The sequence below is a fragment of the Protopterus annectens genome, chromosome 8.part0 (assembly GCF_019279795.1).
Source record: "Protopterus annectens isolate FY-2018-M chromosome 8.part0, PAN1.0, whole genome shotgun sequence".
In the NCBI taxonomy this organism is placed as follows: domain Eukaryota; kingdom Metazoa; phylum Chordata; order Ceratodontiformes; family Protopteridae; genus Protopterus; species Protopterus annectens.
This window is the reverse complement of record NC_056741.1, coordinates 661,408,511-661,433,012: the sequence shown is the minus strand read 5'-3', so window position 1 is coordinate 661,433,012 and position 24,502 is coordinate 661,408,511. Positions and strand designations below refer to the sequence as shown.

General features: G+C 35.6%; 1 protein-coding gene across 2 annotated transcripts in view; it reads right to left on the bottom strand.

Annotated features, from left to right (window-relative positions):
• Window positions 1–22,320, bottom strand: part of LOC122808037 (immunoglobulin lambda-1 light chain-like) — an 87,939-nt gene extending 65,619 nt beyond the window's left edge. For both annotated transcript variants that reach the window (XM_044079024.1, XM_044079025.1), the window contains exons 1-2: window positions 22,259–22,320; window positions 21,724–22,035 (exon numbers count right to left, since the gene is read on the bottom strand). In XM_044079024.1, the coding sequence (XP_043934959.1) occupies window positions 21,724–22,035; window positions 22,259–22,298 (352 nt within the window). In that variant the 5' untranslated portion in view covers window positions 22,299–22,320. The remainder of the gene's footprint in view (window positions 1–21,723; window positions 22,036–22,258) is intronic.
• Window positions 22,321–24,502: the final 2,182 nt, after the last annotated feature.

The following is a 24,502-nucleotide window of genomic DNA, read 5'->3' as shown; positions in this document are numbered from 1 at the left end:
CAGCCCACTGTCTGTCCACTGCATCAGTGAACTGACCCAGGGTGTCCCCAATGCAGTGGAGGCAGTCATAGATGTCAGAGTGTGCTGCATCCATAATCCTAAGCATCTGTCTGTTATTGTGTTCAGAACATGCCTGTGCCTCCATGATGGCCCAAAATATCTGCTGAATAACCCATGATGTGACACCTGCAACAGATGGTGGATGGACAGCAGTTTGCCTATGAGTACTCCTGTCAATCTGCCTGTATGGGACCTCACCAGCTCTCTAGCTAGGGCCAGTGTCTACTCTGACTGAGGCCATAGTTGCCACACTGTCATGTTCAATGTCACCACCCTCTGACTGTCCATTATCTGTGGCCTCTGTGCACTGGGTATGTGTGGGCATACTGACTGTGTGCCATGACAATGGGGACAGAAGAGGGATGTCAACCTCTAGGATAGATTCAACCCCTGACAACTCCAACTGTGCCTTACTATGGCCACCATCATCAGAGTCCGATGAGATACTGACATCAGGTTGTTAGGGGTACAGACTCCAACCCATCCCAGTCACTTGTGAAAATCAGACAAAAGCAGTAAATTACTACCTGAGCTTTAATGTATGGTATTCCACACAGACTCATACAAATAAGGATACAAAACTGCATTTCCACTCTCACATATTCTCATCTCCACTCCCATGCACAACAACCTCACACCAACATACACAGACAGGTCAAGCCTTTTATAACATGCACTTCAACCACATCCAGGTAAAGTTACCAGTACAGTCCACCTGTAAGTTATGCAATATGATACTATACATAATAAAACTACACATACAACCCAGTACACCAATCTTGAAAATGATATACTACTACTAGTGTCAATGCCTCAGGTATGTAGCATCTCCCTTTTGTGTTTGAATAGGCATCTTGGAGTAATTGCCTCATGTATACCAGGCTGTGTATCCACTCAAAACTATAAGTGTAGACGTGTCGATGGTTGTTCAAATACACACCTGTGACTAATCAGTCTATGAACCATAGTTAACTGTTCCAGAAGGGAACATACAAATAATTTACTCTGGCTAAACACATTTGTACATAGGGCAATATGGCAGCCCTTAACTTTCCTAGGGTATATGTAATCCATAAAAAACAGGGCCACACTTACCAGTTACAGCACCACAGACTTGGGCCACACCTGATGGACCTATGAAAATGTGAGGGAGAGGTATTGTCAGCACCACCAACGGTTGCAGTGCTACAAGGTAATATGTGCATATATTCACATGAACAGTAGCTTCTGTGATACTGGCTGTATTGCTGACATTCTGAGCATGTGTGCACAACTCAGCATACACCCTAACCCTCCACATGCAGATAGACCTAACACCCATGTACAGCAATGTACAGCCTGCCACAATGACAGATATAGTATTACACTGGTGAACACAGTATGCTTACCTGGACACTGCTCTGCTGTGGACAGTGTGTCACCCATCTCTATGATGTATGGTGTGACAGATGCCTGGGAGCTGTCATGTGTACCCAGGTTCAGCAGGAATTCCTCTGTGGCCAAGAGTGGTTGTTCAGTTGCAGGCCATCCACCAGTGACAGCACAATCCCTGGCTATAGCAGCATGTCTGTGGCCCAGTGCTAGACCTGCTCATAGGTCCTGTCCTGCTGGCCATCCGATTGACATCCTGTACAAGGTCTACCCACAATGCTGCCCACTGCTTCCGATTATGCCTGTCCCCAGACAACAAAATCTGATGGTGCAGTCTCAGTCCTTCCACTGATGTCATTCTCCACATCTGTGAAGGGGTCATGTCTTCTGCGGTACATGGTTCCTGAAAGACAACAAAAGGGGAACATGTTACAGGACCAGATACATGGACGTCCACTATGTACTGATCCAGCACACCCATAATAGCCTGCATAATCCACTGCTCCTTCACAAGTCATACCCCACAGTCTGGCAATACTGTAGATGTGTGGATACCACCAAGATAGTAGTAATAGTGGGGTATGTCCCTCTGTGCTGTGACATATTCTGTTGTATGTTCCAACACTCTGCACTGTAGTCTATTGTGGTGTGTCCCTTATGGACATACTCCCACTGGCAGACAATTAGCTGTGTGCTATGACAACAACTATATGGGGACAGTCCAACAACACCAGTGTGCCACAATGACAGAAAATGCAAACCAGCTGTAGTATATGTTCCCTGTAGGCATCATACCTCTCAAGTATACAGATGTTTGTAGAATGTCAGGGTGTTTGCCTCATAGTTTTGGTCATCTTCACACAAACTTGTGGATCTCTGACAAATATTTAAACACTGTCGCTGAGTTTGGACCTTGGTACCACTATAAATTATGGCTTTGTCCTGTTTTCATGCTGTAAGAGGTTGACAGGTATGTTAGGCATAGCCTTCAGGGCATCAACCAAACATGGACATGTGTCAATAGAAATTAGGACTTAGCTATAGTACATCAGGTATATTCAGGGATATATTTAAAATGTTAGAACTATGTATGTGACACAATGGCTGAATGAGGGAGGTGAATTACAGCACATCATTTGAAATTACAGGAGTGTACACCCTTACTCATTGTCAAAATGTATTATGTATAATCCAGTAGCTTTCTTACAACAGCCAACTGTTGTAGGAGGGATTGACAGGTACAAAGCTGAGATGTGATTGAAAATCAGGGACAGTTGAGAGGCATGCCTGTAGGTGTAGGATAGCAGTGTATCACTGACATGTCATTACCATAGATCTAAGATGGGCTTACTGTTGTAATCTCTATTCCCCATACCTCTATCCTCCCATCTGCATCTTGTTATACAGAGAAATCTATTACATACCTGGTGGGGTACAATACTCCTTTTGTGAACTTTGCTTCTGGTAATCCTTTGGAAATACATTCTGTGTGTGTGTGTGTGTGTGTGTGTGTGTGTGTGTGTGTGTGTGTGTGTGTGTGTTAAGTCTCATACAGACCCTATAAGCAGCTGCTTGCCTTTTTAAGGTACTGTTCATTAGCAGGTAATTGCCTCTGCACCAATCTGTGGCTTAGAACTGATAACTGTGGCCAAAACTGGTGAATTGCACTATCATTGGCCAATGATATGCCACAACAGTGTAATATATATAAGGCCTTCATGTAAACCTGGGTCCCTTTCTTAGTTGTTAAGATGGACATTACTGAGGTGTGAAGAGTACAGTGTCACAGAGGGTAGGTACCATAACTGTCAATTGCAGAGATTTATGGAGTATTCCACAGTTTCACCTCATATGTGTGGTTAGTGTCCCATGACATTGTGGTCATCTGTCACTTCACTGGCAAACATTGTGGGTTGAGGTCAGTAAGGAAAGAGATACACTTCAGTGTCAATCTTCATACCCATCAGAATATGCATGCTAATGCAATAGCTTTTAGTCTATCAACCTACTATCTTTGTAGGGGCAAACCATTACACATGTCCCTATCTGTGGGACTTAGACCCCCATTTCATATGGCAGTGCCCAGATCTCTTGCTCTAGGGGGATGGGAGGTATGGTAGGTCTGTAGCTGGTACCATTATATACAGCTGTGTATGCTACAGCCTAGCCACATAGGGGAGTGTGGACACTGTTTAGGACAGCAATCTGTATGTGTAACTGTGGCAGCTATGTCAGCCCTGTCATTATGGCAGAGCCAGGTTAAGGGTATCCTGTGCAGTTCAATTGAGACGTGATTGCAATGGTGCCAATAACAGAGTAGTAGGCAACATATAGTTAGACTATATGGGTATGCAGTGTGTCCCTAATTACAGGTCTCTGACTTGCAAAACTGGGTAGCAGTTCAGTAAGTAGCAGTAACTTCTGTAGATTAGGATTGCATGACTCAGTCATTACTTGCTGTCTTCACAATAAATGTAATTGAACTGCAAGACAAAACTGGATTTGAACCCAGGACTGTGTGTGGCAAAATGCACTGCATACATGGCATTTAATGGACTGTGCTATTGAGTCACTGCCAATTGCATGTGTATTTGCATGTATGCAGGCTGTGACAAACATATCTACATCCATCAGTATGTGCATGGCTTTCTATGGCTGTATGTCTGCACCAGGGCACAGTTGTACATGTACTTTGCCTTTGGTGCCTTAGCAGGTGTCTTTTCATAAGTTGCTGATAAAAAGGCACATATGCCTGCTATCACAGGCCTCACTTACATCCATTATTACGTCTTTTGCTGTATGCTGGTGTATTGTTGCATGAGAGTCCAAGGTACACCCCCATTTGTCCCATTGGTTTTTATTTCAGTTGCATGCCTAATGACTGTAAGTGGTAAAAAGTATGTTTTGCATGAAAAACCTGTTTAAATTCTGATCTGTGTGGTGTGATGGGTTAATGCAATGGGCTGTAAGTAAGAAGAGCTAGGGTTTGAAACTTGGCAGAGGGTTTTATTTTGTACATGTCTAACAATGTAATAAACACATTTACTCATTAAAGCTCATTTAAGCTCAGCTAAGTGAAGTGGCATACTGCTTCGCTTAGCTCCCCGCAAACCCATGCTAAAAAATATAAAGAAAAGAAAAAGGGGGTTATAGGCAAGTGATGAAATGGGTAAAACAAGGGGAAAGTGTGATAAAAGACCTTGGGACACAGGTGGACAGTAGTCTCTCTTTTGATAATCACATTGCCACAGTAGTCAGGAAATCCTTCTATGTGGTACACCTCATCACAAAAGGTTTCTCATCCAGGAAAAAAAGAGGTAACTGTTCCCCTCTACTCATCACTCATTAGACCCATTATAGAGTACAACACCCTTTTTGGTATGTACCTCACAAGACATCAACAACAACTGGAAAGGCCACAGAAATACCTCCCAAAGAGGATTACTGGCCTCAAACAGATGCCCTACGCAGACCGTCTCAAAAAACTCCAGCTTTACTCTGTCGCATATCGCCTACTCAGAGGTGATCTCTGCCTAACATTCAAAGCTATGTCAAACCCAGAGCTGTTGGGCATGCTCCAAGTAAAGAAATCCCAATCCCTCCGAGCTACATGCTCTAGGGACCTAAACTTTGTCACCACAAAAAACAGAACATGCTGGAGGGATATTTGCCTGTCCCAGAGACTTCCCATACTCTGGAACAAACTACCTATCTATATCAAACAAAGCTCCTCATTAGCACTCTTCAAGAATAATCTTGATGATTGGATGGGAGATAGGAAATTCACCCCGGGGATCACTTCTGTGGTTCTGCTTTACAGGGTCACAGGAAAATAATTTGCTTGGTTGGCAAAAGCCAGGGTACCATTTGACTAGGCTTATATAGGCCCTAGGGCCAATAGCCTAGCACCTACCTATGAACCTATGAACCTATGCATGAACTACAAGCATAATGCAGATAGTAGTTGTGCTATATATCAGTATAAACAATGCTGGTGTACACAATTTATTGTTAGTGGGTTGAAATATCTGTGAATTCAACAAACAATATTAGATCACGGAGTGGGCCACCTCATCCATATACCTTGATTACCTGATGTTTGTGGATGGCAGAGCATTATGTGAAAAATATTGGCCTAGAGACAGCCTTGTGTTAAATAATAAAATTATCAGCCATTAGATTTGCATTCTACAGCTTTACAGTGTTATACTTGACTGCAGCACCTTACCTTACAGCTTCAATGCATACAGCTCTACTGTAATGGTTACAACAAGACAATCCTTATGTACTCCATTTTCCTTGGTGTTATTGGTATTGTTTCATGTTTTATTGCAGAACAGTTGGCATTATTTATTTCTTGCCATACAGCTCTAATTCCACATTCATTGCACTACAGACTTTATTGTATATACTTTAATGCAATTTCTTGTATAGTTTTATGTTTTTATTGCACTACAGTTGGCATTATTCACTTATTGCAATACAGCTCTAATTCCACATTTATTGCACTACATACTTTATTGAATATTCCTCTAAAGCTTTTGGGAGAGAAGCACACCATTATACATGCCAGTTTTGCAGACATTCAGATTAGATATTGGTGAAACAGAGGTAAAATTACTTACATACTTGTGGGGCATTCCCTGCCTGAGTTTCTTGGACTCAGGTGTCCAAGAGATTCCCCTTTCATCATTTCAGGTCATTGTGGTGATGACATTGCTCACCTGTGTGGGAGATAACAGTAATACTGGTGAGTTCTCTGGAAAGCAAGTCCCAGGCCTCTGCCTTACACTCTGAGCCCTGGAAACCTCCCTGCAGCAGCCAGTCACCATGTTTTTTACTAGGAGCCCAACAATGATCCTGGAATTTAGACTGCCCCAACTCTACATCCAGAAGCGCACACCTTCATCAACAGCAACGAAAGCACCCATCAGAGGAAAAGACCAATGCATTCTGCTGTATTCTCACCTTTTAGGCTTAATATAGGCTGTTTTCCCAGGCAACACTTGAAAAAAGTGTCACGTCACTTAACACCATGGAAACCAGCGCAGCTGAGCTAAGAATTGTGAAAACTTGCAGAAGCAGAATCTTAGCAAAGCTTAGGAATGTACAAACCAGCCAAGCAGAGCCAAGAAGTGCATAAACATTGGCAGCCTTTACCATGTTTATGCAGAATTTAGCAGATCTTAGTAGGTCTCAGCAGAGTGCAGCGAGACATATTTTACAGTAGTCTACATGATATGTCTAAAAAAAATAAATACATATCTTTCCTTCCATGCATTCAAACCCTGGACCGACTAGTCATAGAGTCATGACTCTTTCCATTAAGCTACATGGATATTCATAAAGCAACGAAAAATGACAAACCAGTTCGTTGACTCAGAATAAAAATTTAATCCACAAAGAGACACCAGGTAGAAACCATAAACGACACTGTAGTTAAAGCGCTTTTCATTTGTCTTGTAGCAAACTTCCTCAGAACATAACCAATGAGTCTGTAAGCAGTACTTTTAAATGGAAAAGTTGCTTTACCAGTTTCAGTGCCGTCTGTTGTTTTTTGGTTATTATGGCTCTTCCTGGCTTGGATTTACAATTGGGGCAACCTACACTTGGCTCCACCAGTGAGATTCGTAATTTTTCTGCACCTGAAGTTCAAATTGATTTATCCGGTGATTTAAAGACTACCACAGGTGACAGTATCAATGACTGTACTAACAACTATTTCATAATGTTACTGAATAGAATTGACTCAATTTCTAAAAGGTTGGATCAGCTGGATGCTAAACATACTTCTCTAGCCAAGGTTTTCTCACATCAGTCGAATAAAGATGTGGAAGTGCAGGATATCAACAACATCACTGTTAATGCTGAACAGCTTCAAGGTGAACAGTATGTCGTACGCGTTATTACTGTGGATTCATCTGCGCAAATACAACGGCCAGCGAGCTTTATATTGGATTCAAACAGTTTCAACAGTATTACTCAGGGCCAGTGAATGGTCAATCTTGACACACCGTTGAATCCACCTTCGAACGCTATCGTACCGACAGCATCCCTTGAAGGTTTCCCAGCCATTTTTCAAACTACACCACCCGGTGTAAGGAACTTACCTGCAACTGCTGCTGACTCTCAAAACACAAGGTCAGTAATTAATTCTATGCAGAATAAGGATGAAAATATTTTTTCGCTCACGGCTTGGTTAAATAAAAGTTTCAATTTTGGATGTGAGCAAAGTTCTCTCTTGCTACCTGAAAATCAATTTAACGACAATGTTGTTGAGACCGACATAGTAGCTAATTTAAAACTATTGGACAACTTATTACTTAAATACAAAAAAACGCAACTTGAGGTTGCATATTTGAAAGAGTGCTTGCAACTTAAAATAATCCCTAAAGGCTTACGTAAGGTGCAGTACCCGACAGGCCTTATTAAAGACTCTGCATTTCATGTTGAATTGATTAACCTATTTGACAAACAGGGATTTGAATTAATGGAAGTCATGATTAAACACTATTCTATTATGTCAGATAAAATATTAGGTTTTGTACAAGATATTGATGCTAAAGTGTCTAATGACATTCAATTTGAGAGATACAAGTTTGATTATAACAGGACATTTTCGAGTATAAACCAATACCTTTTAAAATTGAATAGTAACAAAGTCAAAAAATTGGAGCGTGATAGATTGGCTTACAAGAAGGGTCTTGCTTATCCACCTCCTCCACCAGCACAAATTTGGCAACTGGGTTACTCTCTGGTTGATATGTCTCCAAATGATTTACAACTAAATTCTGGTGTAGAATCTACACCTGTTGAGCAAGCAGCGACTCAAACAACTGGGCAACTTAGACACCAAGCTGATAACGTTCCTTGTCCTGGTAGTCCATCAACTTTGCTTAATGAACCCTGCCAGGATCTCCCACGGAGGAGTGAAAGACTCATGAACTCTTCCAGAGTTAATTATAATTACAATTCTAGGCAATACAATCAAGGTGGACATTTACAACTTGACCCAGTTGACAAGTCTAATTCTTCCCAACGGGATTTTCGCAATTACAACTCAATGGGTGCAAGGCCAAAGTACCAGAAGGCCCAGAAACCACCAAGGTGATGCAACCTTTTCTAAGGGTAGAGGCCTATTCACCTGTGGATAAAGAAGGTCAAAACCCTTCTTCACCTTTACCAACTTTTCCACATTCTTTTATGTCTCCAGTTTCACCGTTTGATTTACCATCCACTTATTTAGTGCCTGATGTTTTAGACATGGACAGGATTGATTCAAGTCTTGACGGAGACTCTATTAATGGCACTATTGAATTAAGTGTAACCAGTCCAGTTACTGAAAGTCCTGACATTATATTTAACAGAGATAAGGACTTTAAAGTTTATAACTTTTCTGACAGTACTGTGGACTTTCTTTCGAAAGGATACACTTATGTTCCTTGGTTTAACATGGACATCTCTAGAACTATTTTAGAGCTTAAGGTTTACACCAGAAAACTCAATTTAGGTGTCTATTTTATGGACAATAATGACTTCCCAGAGAAAAGTCAATATCATAGAGCAAGCACATTTGATCCACCCCTCCACCCCCTTCTTCAAATGTTCGAGCAAATATGTGAACTCGATATGAGGAATTTAGTACACACTTAAAAAGCCACAAAAGGCAAATTTTCAGGTTTAGAAAAAGATTTTTTAAATTACATACAAACTCAAAATATTAAAATTTGTAAACCAGATAAAGGGGGTGGTCTTGTGGTATTTGATAAAGCGGATTATACAGCCCGTATGTCAGTCCTACTTGATAATGAGACGTACCAGGTTAGTTCTAGGTCTGAAACAAACAGGGCTTACAGTCTCATAAAATCATGTTTATATGACCTCTTTATAGAAGGTCGTATTGACCAAACTATGCTAGACTACACATGTACAATGTTTCCGAGATTTCCAACATTGTTCGGAATACCCAAAATCCACAAGGATGTAAAAAATCCTCCTATGCGACCGCTCATAGACGGGCGTGGTTCACCTACTTATGCCATTTCTAAAGTTGTAGATGGTATAATGCAAAAATACGTGGCCCTCGAGTCTCAGATTTGTAAAGACTCATGGTCATTTTTATCTAAGATCAACGAGTTGACCTTTAATAGTGGGTACAATTTTCTGACAATAGACGTCAAAGACCTCTATACTTGTATCCCACACGACATTGCATTGGAATGGGTGGCTGACATCATGAAAAAACATGATGCTTCAGCATCTGACATTTCTCTTATAGCAGAGTTGTTGGATTTGGTTTTAAGCAACAACTTTTTCATGTTTGACAATAAATTTTACTTACAAAAAAATCGGTTTAGCCATGGGTTCACCATGTGGTGCCAGTGTGGCAAACTTGGTCATGGCACATTGGGAATCCCAAGTTGTTATTTCATCTCACTCACCAGATGTTATGATCTATTACACCCGTTTTCTCGATGACATTTTTATTCTTCTCAAAGGAGATGAGAGTTTGGCTATTGATATTGTCAATATTTTTAATTCATCCACCAATTTTTTAAAGTTCACCTTTACATTTAGTACCCAATCTATAGCTTATTTGGATATCTTGTTGGTCAAAAATCTTACTTTATGCTGTTTCACGGGACAAGTTTACAGAAAACCAACATATTCTAATTCTTTCTTGCATTTTTCAAGTTGCCACCCATTCCACCAGAAAAGATCGGTCGTAAAGGGACAACTCATAAGGGCCTCACGTATATGTAGCCTCGATTTTGACTTTAATAATGAATGTGATACTTTAAAACATATGTTTCTTCATCGTGGCTACCCTGAGTGTTTAGTTGACTTATTAATAGATGAAGTCAAAATCAAGAGACAGTCTAAACATTTCCACCCATTACTTCACCTAAGTAGATCTTTAGATGTTGAGACACCTGCTGTTGAGGAGAGTACCACACTTCAAGTTGACTCTAGTATAGTCCCAGAAAAAACTTTTCAGCGTTCCTTTATAACAGCATTTAACGCACAATCAAAATTTATTATTGAAATTTTATCAAAAAATTGGGACTTGCTAAGGAATAATCCCTCTATTTTTGGTATTTTGGGTATTAAACCACACGTAGTATTTAGCAAAGGTAGGAACATCAAAAGCTTTATTGAGAGTGGTAACAAACCTACTTCTAGACTTACGGGAATGTTCAAATGTGAAAACTGTAACCATTGTAGACATGTTGACTGTACTAACCAGTTTACGATTAATGGTACTTGTTATAGGTTAAAATCAAAATTCAACTGTAATAGTAAATTTGTAGTCTATTTAGCCAAATGTTCTGACTGTTATGCATTTTACGTCGGCAAGACTGAGCGACGTCTCAGAGACAGGGTCTATGAGCATCAGTATGCAATGGCTCATAGTAAATTGGATAATGCTTTGGCCAAACACCTTCACTCTTTTTCTGGTCATAAATTTAAATTTCTAGTTATTGTTCAATATGTACAAGATGTTAGAGGTGGACCTGCCTCGTTCAAATTAGAGGAACTTGAATTGTTGTGGCAGATTAGATTGAATGCCTTCAACTATCCAGGATTGAACGAGGCATGTTCCATCGCTTGTATATTAAAATTAAATAGTTTACGTAAATAAACACTTTTTAACTGATTTTTAAATTAATAAGTATATTTAACTATTTGCATGTATATATATGCTTTTATTTATTATGTGGTGTATGTCATATAAGTTTTTTGTAGACTTAGTTATTATTTACTTAGTTATTTTATCATTTATAAAAGATTGAAGTACACACACTTCCGTATAAACTTAGTTGTGTATAGCTTTAATTCTTGAGTAGGGTTCCCGCACTTTTCCATTTAAAAGTACTGCTTACAGACTCATTGGTTATGTTCTGAGGAAGTTTGCTACAAGACAAACGAAAAGCGCTTTAACTACAGTGTCGTTTATGGTTTCTACCTGGTGTCTCTTTGTGGATTAAATTCTGAGTCAACGAGCTGGTTTGTCATTTTTCATTGCTTTACCAGTTTCAGTGCCGTCTGTTGTTTTTTGTTACATGGATATTCAGACATCATGTTTACCTTTACATATACCACATAGCTATCTATAAGCATTGCTGAGCATTGTGCCATGCAAACATGCTCAGATATGCTTAAACATACATTGAAATAAATAAGTAAATACATCCAGCTTAAATTTTTAGATGACTGGCAGTTGTCTTATCTGTGGGCACCACTTAGCATAGCTGTGCTCTGAGCCTCACCACACAAACATGCTTTTTTATATAAAAAAAAATGAACATAAAAGCACTACACTTCTCCCTACACTGATTCAATAACCATGTTCCTCAACTCTTGCTTGGCAGTGAGCCATCATTAATATGCTTGGCAATGCTGCTGAGGGGGAACTGTGCACACAGACATGGTAACATTCCATGTAAGCTCTGCACTGTACCTACATGGATTTTATTAAGTCCTGGGACATGTCTTTGGCAAAAGAAGTATGCAATCTGATGAGCTTTAAAATAATGTTTCTGAATCTAAAACACTAATTCCAAAATGTGATCCAACCTGATATTATTTGTCATCATAGTAAATGCATTTATATTTTGTGGCTGGATGTGACAAAATGATTTACTGAAAAGTATATGCATTCATATCTCAGATTTCCTTAAATGTATTAATATTAATAAATATTAATTAACATGTAATTTAGTTATTATTCATTGTGAATTAAAGATTCTAAAACATTTCTTACACTTCTATTCATTTTTAATTGGGTGTTTTTATTAGGAATACTACACTTTCCCATCACAAGATGTGATACAGTAAATGTGGATATATTTAGTTAAAGTTTGGAGGTAAGGATAAACCAAGATACTTATGTTAATTGCAGATATAATTGTTGTTTTGCTCATTACCCAAAACTTATATTTTTCTTAATACATAGTCCACTTATTTAGTTGGTATTCTTCTTACTACTCTTATAGATTTGTTTTCATTTTAATGTAATTTATACAAACCTTCCTAAACAGTCCATGTAAGGCATTTAATATGTATTAATGATGTTTATTATTAACAATTAGTAGATTTATGGACTCTTAAGAGAGTATAGTTACAACACTAAATGCACCCTTATTATCAACACTGAATTTATGATTTTTTTTTCTTGCAAGATAAACACAGACATGTTAGTATGTATGCCTTACTCATGTGACAGGAACCATGGGGGCACTGCATAGTTGTATTGCTATTTCTGAATATGGAAAGGTATCTGATAACTCCCCATAGGGTATACAAAATTCAATGGCTATCAGGAATCAAGTAAGGCAGAACAGTTACAAAAAAAATAGAAAGAGATTATCACAGAAGAAGACAACATAGTATTTGTAACTTATTATTTAACTGCCTGAAACAATTCTTACATGATCAAATAAGATATTAATGAACATAGTTCAATTTTATTACGTAAAATATTTTGTCTTTTTTTTTGTCAGAACAGGATAAATTTAATGGGAAAAAAGATGTCACATTATATTAGTTATTGCAAACATGGTTTAATTCCATGCATCCCTTTTTCAGATGTTGAGCAGAAGTAAATATGTATTTGTAACAACGCATTTTACCAGAATCAATATAGTGCATACATTCCAAATTATGAAATGACTATGGGTACTTACTCATGGACAATTTACTTTGAGCATTATACATGTAACTCTTTTAAAATGAGAACAAATAACTTATATGTTGAATGCATTTGTTTTATAACATTTAAGTGCCATGAGATGTAAGAATGATAGAAATGCATTACAGAAGCCTATGCTTATATGGCCTAGTGATACATGTGTTTATGTGCCATTGCAAACATTAGACAGTAAACATTTAATACAATTAGATATTTGGAATTGTTAAACATGAAAGAAAGAAAGTGGATTATAAATGCAGATTCTCCCGTAAAACCAGATTTGAATAAAAATTACTAAGAATAATCTTGGCAGATTTATATGATTATATACATATACATGCATACATATCTTTTAACCACTATTAGAAGAACTGCAGCATTCTTCAGTATTATTCAAATTGTTATGAAATCTGAAAGACATTTTATATTATATTTTTTAAAGTTATATATGTATTATTAGCAATGGGCATGATTGATTATTTTTTCATTCTAAATAGGTTGCTTTTTATTAAGTCACATGATTTTGGAAAAATATCAGAGGTGGTTATAAGTAGTCAATTATTGTACTAAAAAGTCACTGTTACAGCCAAACAGGTCTATGCCTTTCTGTCAGCCCAGTGGAAGGGAAATAAAATAATAAACATCACTTCTGTATGTTATAGTTCCTTTGTTGCTTATTCAGTCCATGCACCTAAGAGAAGGTTTGTTGGGTTTTTTTTATGTTTTGCTTTGTTTCTATATATCAGTTCAGGAAGACTTCAGCTACAAAATGCTACAAGTGGGGGTATCATAGAGATTCCTACTTTCAGCATGTTATTTGGTACTTTTATAAAGCTGAATATAAATAATTAGAACTGCAGTGCAAGGAAATGTGGTTTGAGTTGAGTGCTGCTTGTTTTTTTATACTTGATTTTGACTAGCATTCCAGTAATGTATTTAAAAAGTAATTTTTTTTATGCTTCACAGCCTTTTTGTTTCCATCAAGATATTAAGTAAGCTGTCATGTAGCCAATGCATTGAAATATCTTTTCTTCTCCACTTTATTTTGGCTTGATTGGACTCTCATAATGATGGTTTAGCACCCAGGGCAGCATATTTAATTAAAGTCCCAGTTTTTTTTGGTTTTGGGCATAGCCCCACCCCTTTCTGATTGGCCACACCCCTTACATTGGCCCCACCCATTCCACTGTCTCCTGCAGCCCCCATTTGATTTGAAGTCACCAGCCACTACTAATTCTGCACACACATGCACACACACGCACACAAATTATAAAACGGGTATTATGATTGTCCCTACCATAATCTGAATAGTTTTCTTATTGAAAGTATTCTGATAATATGACAAGTGGAATATGAGAGGAGTTTGACTACTGTTTTTCTGAGAGAAGTATGAAGGAAAGTCTGCTGAAAGTTATTTTCAGCAAATAGTAAATGCTGCTATTTTCTCACTGTGGTGCAACCTTGAACTTAGCATATATAAACGGTATGGTTATCTCCCCTACATTGGAGGTGCAAGACTTGCACCCTGCAAAGAAAACTTAATTTGTTCTTCTTGGAAAGTGGTTTTCAACAAATACATTTTGAAGTATTGTCCATCAGGGAAAACTGTTCAATTAAATAAATAAATAAATAAATAAATAATACTACAGTTGCAAATATTTCCAAACATTTTGGGATTTTCAGTTAGGTAATGTAATAGAATCAACAGTAAAACAGAAGTGGATTTATGTGCTTATTAGGCTGTTATATTCATTAAACAAACTCCATTTATATGGTTTCATTAGTAAACACTTGTCTATCAAACTGCAGACTATTACAAGTCTAACCTACAAGGTCAGAATCAAATCCTTTAACCTTAACCAGTACAACAACCCCCCCCCCTTAATAAATGAATTAATCTCTATATGTATGTATATTAATATATGATTATATTATATAGAATGTTATTAATGTTATATATATAATTATATAGATGGATATAAGAGAAAAGTAATTGGATGCGCTATACTATTTGATCATAGTTTAAAGTTCACAAATGAAATCATGATGTGAAATGCAGGATATATGTATTATTAGTTTGCAAATCACAATGTTTATCAAGATTTAGATAGTTGTAGATCTTCCAGTTGTAGTCCAGAACTAGTGTACTATTACTCCCTGAATCAATATAAATATTAGGTAAAGGTTGGATAACTTATTAATTGTTAAGACAGTATATTAATAATATGCATACCTCATTAACCTGGACATTGAAAACATCTCTTAAACGTGAGTCCTCATCATTCTGAGTTTGTCAAAGTCAAGATCTGCCTCTTAAACCTTTTTAATGTGTTTGAGAAGGCACTGAAGCAGAGAATAGCAGTTATGTTATACGTACTACATATCTGGACCTGTTCAATGCCTTTTACCTTGTTTCACAATTAGTACATTATTTCCAGAGTTGTAAATCTGAATATAAAAGCATAAGCTGTATGGTGGATAGGTAACTGGTTGTCTTGCAGAACCCATGTCGTTAGAATTGCAGATGCCACTCCTGAAAACTACAGAGATGAGTGTTCTCTCCTATTTAGCATCTGTATCTCAGACCTTCAACCAGCACTCTTTGCCAGTATTTACCTAAGTTTGAAGATGATTTTAACTTGGGTGTTACTATTCATTCCTCCACTGACTCATACTTGCTGCAGCATGGGTTAGACTATAATAACAACTAATATAAAGGCAATAATCTCAAAGTAAATATGAAGAACAGAAATACAGTTAATTTTGCAAAAAATAAATAAATAAATAAATAAAATAAGTAATACATTACCTGTCCTACAATATAGGCAACACACCCCATCAAATCATATACTGCTATAAGAAATCTATATACTCTTGATGACAATTCCTTATCTTTTGACCATCATAGAACAGTAGCAGTCAGAGATTTTTTTTGTCTGATTTCTCCAGTAAAATGCTGGCATTTGATTGATCCCTTCATAACCTACTATCTGTTCTCTGGCAGATAATTTATATTAAATGTATGCTCAACAAGTCCACAGATGAATGATGTTATCTACTAAAATAATCAAGTAGTGTCTGAAGCTTTACTCCACAGAGAAAAGATTTACTGGATCATGAAACTGTCACCTTTATGATTATTGTTAAAATTGTGACAACCACCACTTTGATTATCAGAATAAATTTGCTAAAAGCAAACATATATGATGCGGAAAAATAACAAGGCAACTTGTAACCAAAAACGAAGCACCAACAACCATTAGAAATGTAAATTCTCCGGCACAATAAAGGCTATCCTTCTGGTGTAAAAAATTGTCCTTGCAATGTAAGATAGAAACTGGCAGGCAACTCGGAAGCTTTAAATACTTTATTCCACCAATTCAGCACATACGAAGAAACAACACGAACCAGCACTCCATACCATAGAACAGCTGAATTAAGCGCTTTCGTCTCCTTCCTTGTTCTATGGTATGGAGTGCTGGTTCGTGTTGTTTCTTCGTATGTGCTGAATTGGTGGAATAAAGTATTTAAAGCTTCCGAGTTGCCTGCCAGTTTCTATCTTACATTGCAAGGACAATTTTTTACACCAGAAGGATAGCCTTTATTGTGCCGGAGAATTTACATTTCTAAACATATATGATGTCCAATTACTATATCTCAGATTAGTACAGTTATTATTAGGTATAATTTTATATATATATATATATATATATATATATATATATATATATATATATGGGTCCCCTACACATCACCAAATCACCACTTACCCAAAACCCACATGAACGAGCCGAGAACACAGACAGCAACAAAACACTGACCGCTTGGAACACCAACTCGGAACTAATGGTAAGTAACTGCTCAGCCAGCATGTTGATCTTTGCCCCTTACATCCACTGCAGTGTGATCTCAGAGTTTGAATAATTAGTTAGGGGGGTGTGGGGGTGCAGTTCCCCATGTGGGTGTGTTGTCTTTTATTTCGGTTTACTGTTCTTCATGGTTGGCCAATGGTTTACTTACCATTAGTTCTGAGTCAGTGATCTAAGCAGTCAGTGTTTTGTTGCTGTCAGTGTTCTTGGCTAGTTCATGTGGGTTTCAGGTAAGTGGCGATTCGGTAATGTGTAGGGGATTCACACACACACACACACACACACATATATATATATATATATATATATGTGTGTGTGTGTGTGTGTGTGTGTGTGTGTGTGTATGTGTGTGTGTATACACACACACACACACACACACACACACACACACACACACACACACACACACACACACACACACATCAGGAGGTACAGTGAGATAAATCATCCAGAAAAAAATATTTGCCTTCATAACTTAACCTCTTTTGTTGTCAGGCTGGCAATTATGAGTTTAGATCATTCAGTAGGGAGCTCACATTTTGATACAATATGTAACAAATACTGTGATCATCTCATGTATTACGCATGAGGAAGAAACCTTATCTCAGAGAATTTTTAAAGTTTTACAACATTTAAGGTCTTTAGAGGCTTAAAGGCTAAACACATTAAATATAATAGTTTCTTTAAGCAACAGACTATATACTGCATAGCAAACATTGATAATATCAATATCCAAGTTACTTTTTCTCTTTTCTACTTTCTAAAATTTTCTCTTTACAGCAGCTAAATTTTTGAATGAGGAAGAAATCTAAACCAGTAATCAACAGTTGAATGGTTTTCTCAAGAGAAGAAGAGTTTTCAAAATGGAAACCTTCTTTGAACCTAAATAAAGGATAAACAGTAAAAAAGCCGAACATATATGTATACATTTAATTTGTACTGTATACACATTTCATTTGATTTAGATCTGTTATACGAATTTAGGAATAATATTGCTTCTTCCAAATTGTAACTGGTTATCATGATAACACTAATAATAACATTATTGGGGAATTCTTAGGATTTTAATGCATCACTAAAAGAGAATTCTACAGAATTTCACACTGCTCTTTAACTACCTGGTTTGAGTTAGTTGAAAATAACTTTAAAATATACAAAATTTAATAAACAAATATTGTGTTGAAGTGCCTGTTGGTCAGGAATGGCAGTTGCCTAAAAGACATATGATTTTCTTTAGCTTAGATGGTATAATATTTACATACCATTAGAATACCATAATTTTTAGTAATTATCACAATAATATACTCACAAGACTGTATTAACAAAAAAAAAAAAAAAAAAAAAAAAAGGCTGGTGAATTATACGACATGGAGAAAGATAATTGTTTGCCAAAAAGTGTGACTACAACTATTACTAGACATGTTTTGTTAGGGATTTGCATCTGCACTTGTTTCACTTTATTTGCTACTTTTAACACTGCAATTTAAGATCTTTATAAATTAATCAAGCATGCATGTTTTCAGATAAGCTGTTTAAAAAGTGGACCCATCCCTACAATTTGATTAGATACTTGTTGCAAACATACCCTGGATCTGTGTTTTAAAATAAATTTCCTCTTGCAAAATATATACACTGATTTTCCATGCAATGTCGATGAAAAATCAGTTGCTGTAAAATCTTTAAAATATTTTTTTTAATTTTACAGAACATATATGTTGATAGTAAACAATGTACTTTTGTACTTTACTGTGTGCATTGTTATTCGAGATAGAACATTAGTATCAGTCAGGAAAAAGTTTAGTATCATCAGATATGGATGAAAAATATAATATTTTAATGCACGCATATGTTATTTCCATCAAATTAATTAAATTTATACTTAATGTGAATGGTATACATCAATATACTATAAAGTAATCATAAGTAACAGTATGAGGTGAGTTGAAAGATTTGCCCACAGAAATGAAGCAACAAGTATTTCTTCATAAAAGAACTAGGTGGTATGTGTTTTAGCTTTACCTTTATTTATATTATTCATTTAATTTTTGAAAAAGTTCAATAAAAATTATACACAAAGCATAATGAGATTACAGTGATAAAACAGAGTGTTCCTATTTTATATTCAAGGGTCATAAGAACACTCTTTAAAATGATGAATATTTAAGTATGAACAGAGGGAAATATATGCCAAGTCTAAATTTACTGTATATTTGGAAAATCAACTTTATTTTTGAACTATAGTAATTTCGATGTTAGTATATATAAGTAGCAATGCTGTACTGGAATATCCTCCCTATATTGTGTTAGGGTTTTTACACAGGGAAAAAAATAATTTTAGTGAGTTGTAATATGTTAATATTTTGTTGTTCTTTAGAAGAATAGCAATTAATTATTTTAATGTTTTGATTCTCATAGTTTTGAGATTTAATTCAATATGTTGACAGGAAAGACATGATAACAAAAATAATATTGTTGCAGATGTCATTTTCTTACAAGGAAAATAAAAGGCTGTAACACTAGCATTGTGTTGCAGCACATAGACAACTCTGTAAGAACACCTGAACTTCTACTCTGGATGGATCATTTTAAAGCAATTTCATTAAGACCAGTGTGAGACAAAAATTACTTTTTGAAATTTCCTTGCCAATTATTTAAACATGAGTAGACTGAGTTGACAAATATGTTCGGTTTATATTACTTCATTAAGTTTTCGGAAACTTGAAATTCATATGGTTGAGACTACATGATCGAATGCCAGAAAACTCAAAATAAAAAAAAAAAAATATGTTTTTGCAAACCCACATGTGGTGGTCTGTGCCCTCACACCCCCTACAAATTATATATACCAACTCTGAGATCACACTACAGTGAAGAAAAGAGTATATTTTCTAATCACCACTAAATCGCAATATATATTGAACTGCTTCGAAGGAGATTTACCCTTTTTCCGACTGTAGTGCAATCTCAGAGTTTGTATATATAATTTGGAGGGGGTGCAGGGGGCTTCCTTCCTCCCATCACACAAAAATGTAGATTCTTTTTTTTTTTTTATTTATTTCAGGCATTTGGTTTGGAAACTGGATCATATGGTCTCAACCATATGAATTTTGAGTTTCCAAAAACTTGATGAAGTAATGTAAACCCAGTATGTTACTATATATTTGTGAAATGGCAGTTCACATAAATGTGGATTTATGTTCTTCTCTATATATCTTTCTCTACTGCATTTAATACAAAGTTTTTTTCTTTGTATTACAGAGAGCTTTCATTATTTCACTAAATACTTCAAAAGTTAAATTATATTTTTTCTTTGGAATTACCATATATATTTTTATATTGAATTTAGTCTGCATTTCAGTGAGAATATTATAACTAAACTCCTGTATTACTGTATGTTTCTATTTATGTTTTAGTAATGTTATTATATCAACTATAAAAAGTTATCCTTAGCAGGAGAAAGTTTATTCCATAGTCACATTTTTAATCCCAGCATAACATAACATAAGCAAGAGATTTAAAAAAGAGTTGTGTGGATGACGCTTTCAATGCCTCATTTTCTACAGTGACATCACAAAATACTTCTAATGGTACTACTGTGTTTAAATGAGCAGAGGTCTATCTTTCTCAGAATTATAATTTCAAGAATCTTGAAATGTGAACTCAAGAATAATACCCAACTGACAGTAATAAAAATTATACTAAAAAAAAACCCAACAAAAGAACCACTGAAAGGCACAGCAGAGAACACAACAGAATTAGCGTAAACCTTCTTTATTTACCACTTTTGTCAATGCAATGTCTTCAGAAACAAATGCTGTTTTGTTCTCTTCTGCGCCTTTCAGTGTATTTTGAAATGTGCTTTGATTAAATATTTTAATTTAGGTATTTGATAATTATTGATGCGTATGGTTTTGAAATTATTGATGCACGGTCAAACAAATATTGGTTTTAGTTAATTTGTGAACTGTTCAAAAATAAATATGAGCTTTAATGTACTACTGTGAAGTCAGATTTGGTGTGCTCAGTTGTGAACAGTTTTAGGAATAATCACCTATGAAATAATGAAATCTTGTTTTATTTTGTTTCTCAGCTTATTAGCTTGGTTTCTGAAAACCATGGTCCATGGGGAAAATGATTTGTTCCAGCAATGTCATGTATGTTATCTTTTGTAGAAACATTTCATTTCTTAAATTTCAAGGAATTGCTTAGCCAGTGGAGATAATAAAGCTAAACAAAATTTAAAGCATGTATATGCACATCATATAGTTTCACAAAATGCCAAACAACACTTCAAAAATATATAAGCTTAGCATTTGAAGCCTTAGCAAGCATTTCTCCCTTATTTACAGAGAACAGCACAAAACATTATGCAGTCATTTTCTTGTAAACATGTCCTCTATAAAATCAGTTTGCACAGTTTGATTGTAGATAAATGTTAATTCATAAATCACCACTTATAAATATGTGATATATAAAATACAAAGTCTGTGGCTGCTTTACTTATGCATAGTTGTATGCAAACTGCTAGTCATATGTACAAGAATATAGTATAACTTAAATGATGTCACAATTACTGCATAACGTTAATTTTACTTGTATTCAATGAAACACAGCCCAAACACACAGACAAAAACTGCCTGCAAGCCATATGGGTTATTACAAAAAGATTAAACTATTAACAATTATACTTACCAAACAAATCTATACCCACATATTTGTTACTTTTCTTACCTTTGACAATGAGTTTGGTCCCACTTCCAAAGTAGCTAAGAGCATAGCTACAGCGTGCACAAAAATATATCCCAGCGTCACTTTTTTGTATGTTATGTATCGTTAAAAAACAATTTGTTTCTGCTTCATTTTTTGAAAAATTAAACCTGTTATTTACTTCCAGCATTTTTAGAAGTGCACCAGGTTTCTGAATGTGCCATACTATAGTAAAACAGAAGGGAGCATCATCATGAATGGTGCACATTAGTTGGGCAGATTCCCCAACATTCACTTTCAAAACTGATGGAAATTGTATCAGGCGTGTTTCTAGGGCTGAAATGACATAAAAAATAATTTATGAAAAGTGGATTAATTGGTTGATCAGTTTTGTTCAAACATAATAACATTTCCTATCAAAAAATTGTGGTGATATTTAAATGAAATTAGTGATTATTAATATGGCCAATTGCAATAATATTAATTTTCATACTTTTTCAGATTGATTCCACCAGTACTGTCTTATCTTGTAGATAAAATAACAAATATTAAGACTCACCAGGTAAGCAGAAAACCAAGATTAATGCGTTCTCTAGCATGTTGCAAAATTGTTCATCTTCATCTCTTGCAAACTGAATAATCATATCACAACTGAAGGGCAAACCTTTTATTTTGCCATTGCCTTCCTCATTTGAGATATTTGTGGTTTAGTGGTGGAAATTAGTTCGCCTATTTTATGATTTCCTGTTATTCGATAAACAGCCCACTGTGGTGTTTAAAATATATAGCATCTGCTATTTATAGACGAAATATGGTTATTTTGAAATATAGATGTGGGAAGGTGTGCTGTTAATTAAATTTGCATGTGCATAATTCTTATTAATATGAAGAGAAAGAGTTTATCATCTAATACTTTATTTTCTTACATAAATGCCATGACAGCAGCAATACATATGTGTTGAACTGTGCTGAACAAATTAGATGGCTTGATATCACAACTTTGTTTTAAAGCATGTTGATAAAGAAAGCCATGAATGATGGATTTGAGTTACAACAATATACTATGTTATTCACTCTGAAATTAATGAATTAGTTTATCACTTTCTATTCACTTAATAGCAATGTCAAATAAAAAAATCATATTTTTACATGAATAGAAGAAAGGTATAAATACAATAAGGGTAGGTGTAGGACATTGGCTTTCATTAGGAACTACCAAATGCTAATGCGCATATTACTACATTTATTTTAACTTCTTAATTAGAACAGTTTTAATGACCTAGAAAGTAGCAAAGACATTTTCTCACCTTGTTAATAAAGTCTTGTGCTGAAGGCACTAATTTGGTATGAAACTGGGAAAGTATATAAGGTGAATGTGAGCCCATGTACAGTAGCTTTCCAAAGAGATTTCCATATTCTGTTGATGATATTTTAATGCTTGATTAAGCATTTTTACTGAAATGGTTTAGCAATTGAATGGTACTCAATATGCAATGCCATACCCTCCGAGAAAGAGCTATTGTGCCTAATTTTAAATTTGGATAGTGATAATATTGGATTTAGCATCATTTATACATTCTATGTCCCAGTCACTCTGCTATGAGCTATTTAAAAGAATATTTTGCAGGACTACTAACAATATAGTTACTTTTACTTGTCTAAATCTTAAGCCATTTGTGCTAATCTTCCAGGTATTGGGTTTGCAAAGGAATATAACAATACAATAGATTTAATGTTGCAGCATACTTATCAACTTAGTGGCTTTCTCTATCTGTTTTTCGTTTGATGTATTATCTCATTACCAACATGTTCACCCATTCTGTGATCATATACTAATAGCAAATGCTGAAATTGAATGTCCTCACTGCATAGCAGCCAATGTTATTGCTATAATACACATATGAAGCAGAATTTTGTATTAAAATCTCAACAATTATAGTAATGAATAGTGTGAGGACATCGAAAATTAACCCGTACGTCTTACGAGTGTGTTTATTTAATTCACAATTGCTATATACTTTAGAAGATTTTGTACTGCATAATGTTTAACAACTTATCTTCCTCAATATGTAATCAACTGGTTATGACTTTTATTTAGTTACTATAGACCTTTGCCTAGACATACTGTTATGTCTCTTATTTAGTTACTGTAGACCTTTGCCTAAGCATAATGGTCTAATTATTTTCCCTTTCAACTGAAATAAATTTTATTTTATTATATTTTATTGCCAATGCCAGTTAGCACTGACAACAGTTTCACATACATAAGCTTTGCTGACATGTATCTGCTGGGTCTTTGTTTAACTATATAGAGGTATTCCTATTAGGAAGTAAGTCTTTATGCTAAAAGCAGTTTTAATTGACAGTGCATTTCCATGTAGATCTTTCCTTGTAACACTAACAGGAAAAACTGGAACTGCGAGCAAAATAAATCTACTCCGATGTGTGACATTGTGTTAAATAAAAAAAAAAATCTTTGTATGAATGCTATGCAAGAAATTTACAAATATTTTCAGTGACATGCAGTTTGGGCAAAAAGGTACCATGTAAAGGGCTAGGTGGCTTTATACACTTTATACATAAAAAAAAAAGTTGAACAAAGGTGAAAATAAATGTGTTTCAAATGTACTGGCATAGAAATTCCATGGGTACCTACAAAACAGAATTTGTTTTGCAAAATAGGTTCTGCTATGAAATGTCAAAAGGCAAATTGGAAAATAGTTTTTGACTATGAAATGACAAAAGGCAAGCCCTAAGGATCAGAAATTCCAAAATGTAATGCCTGAAACACAGAGGGAGTGAT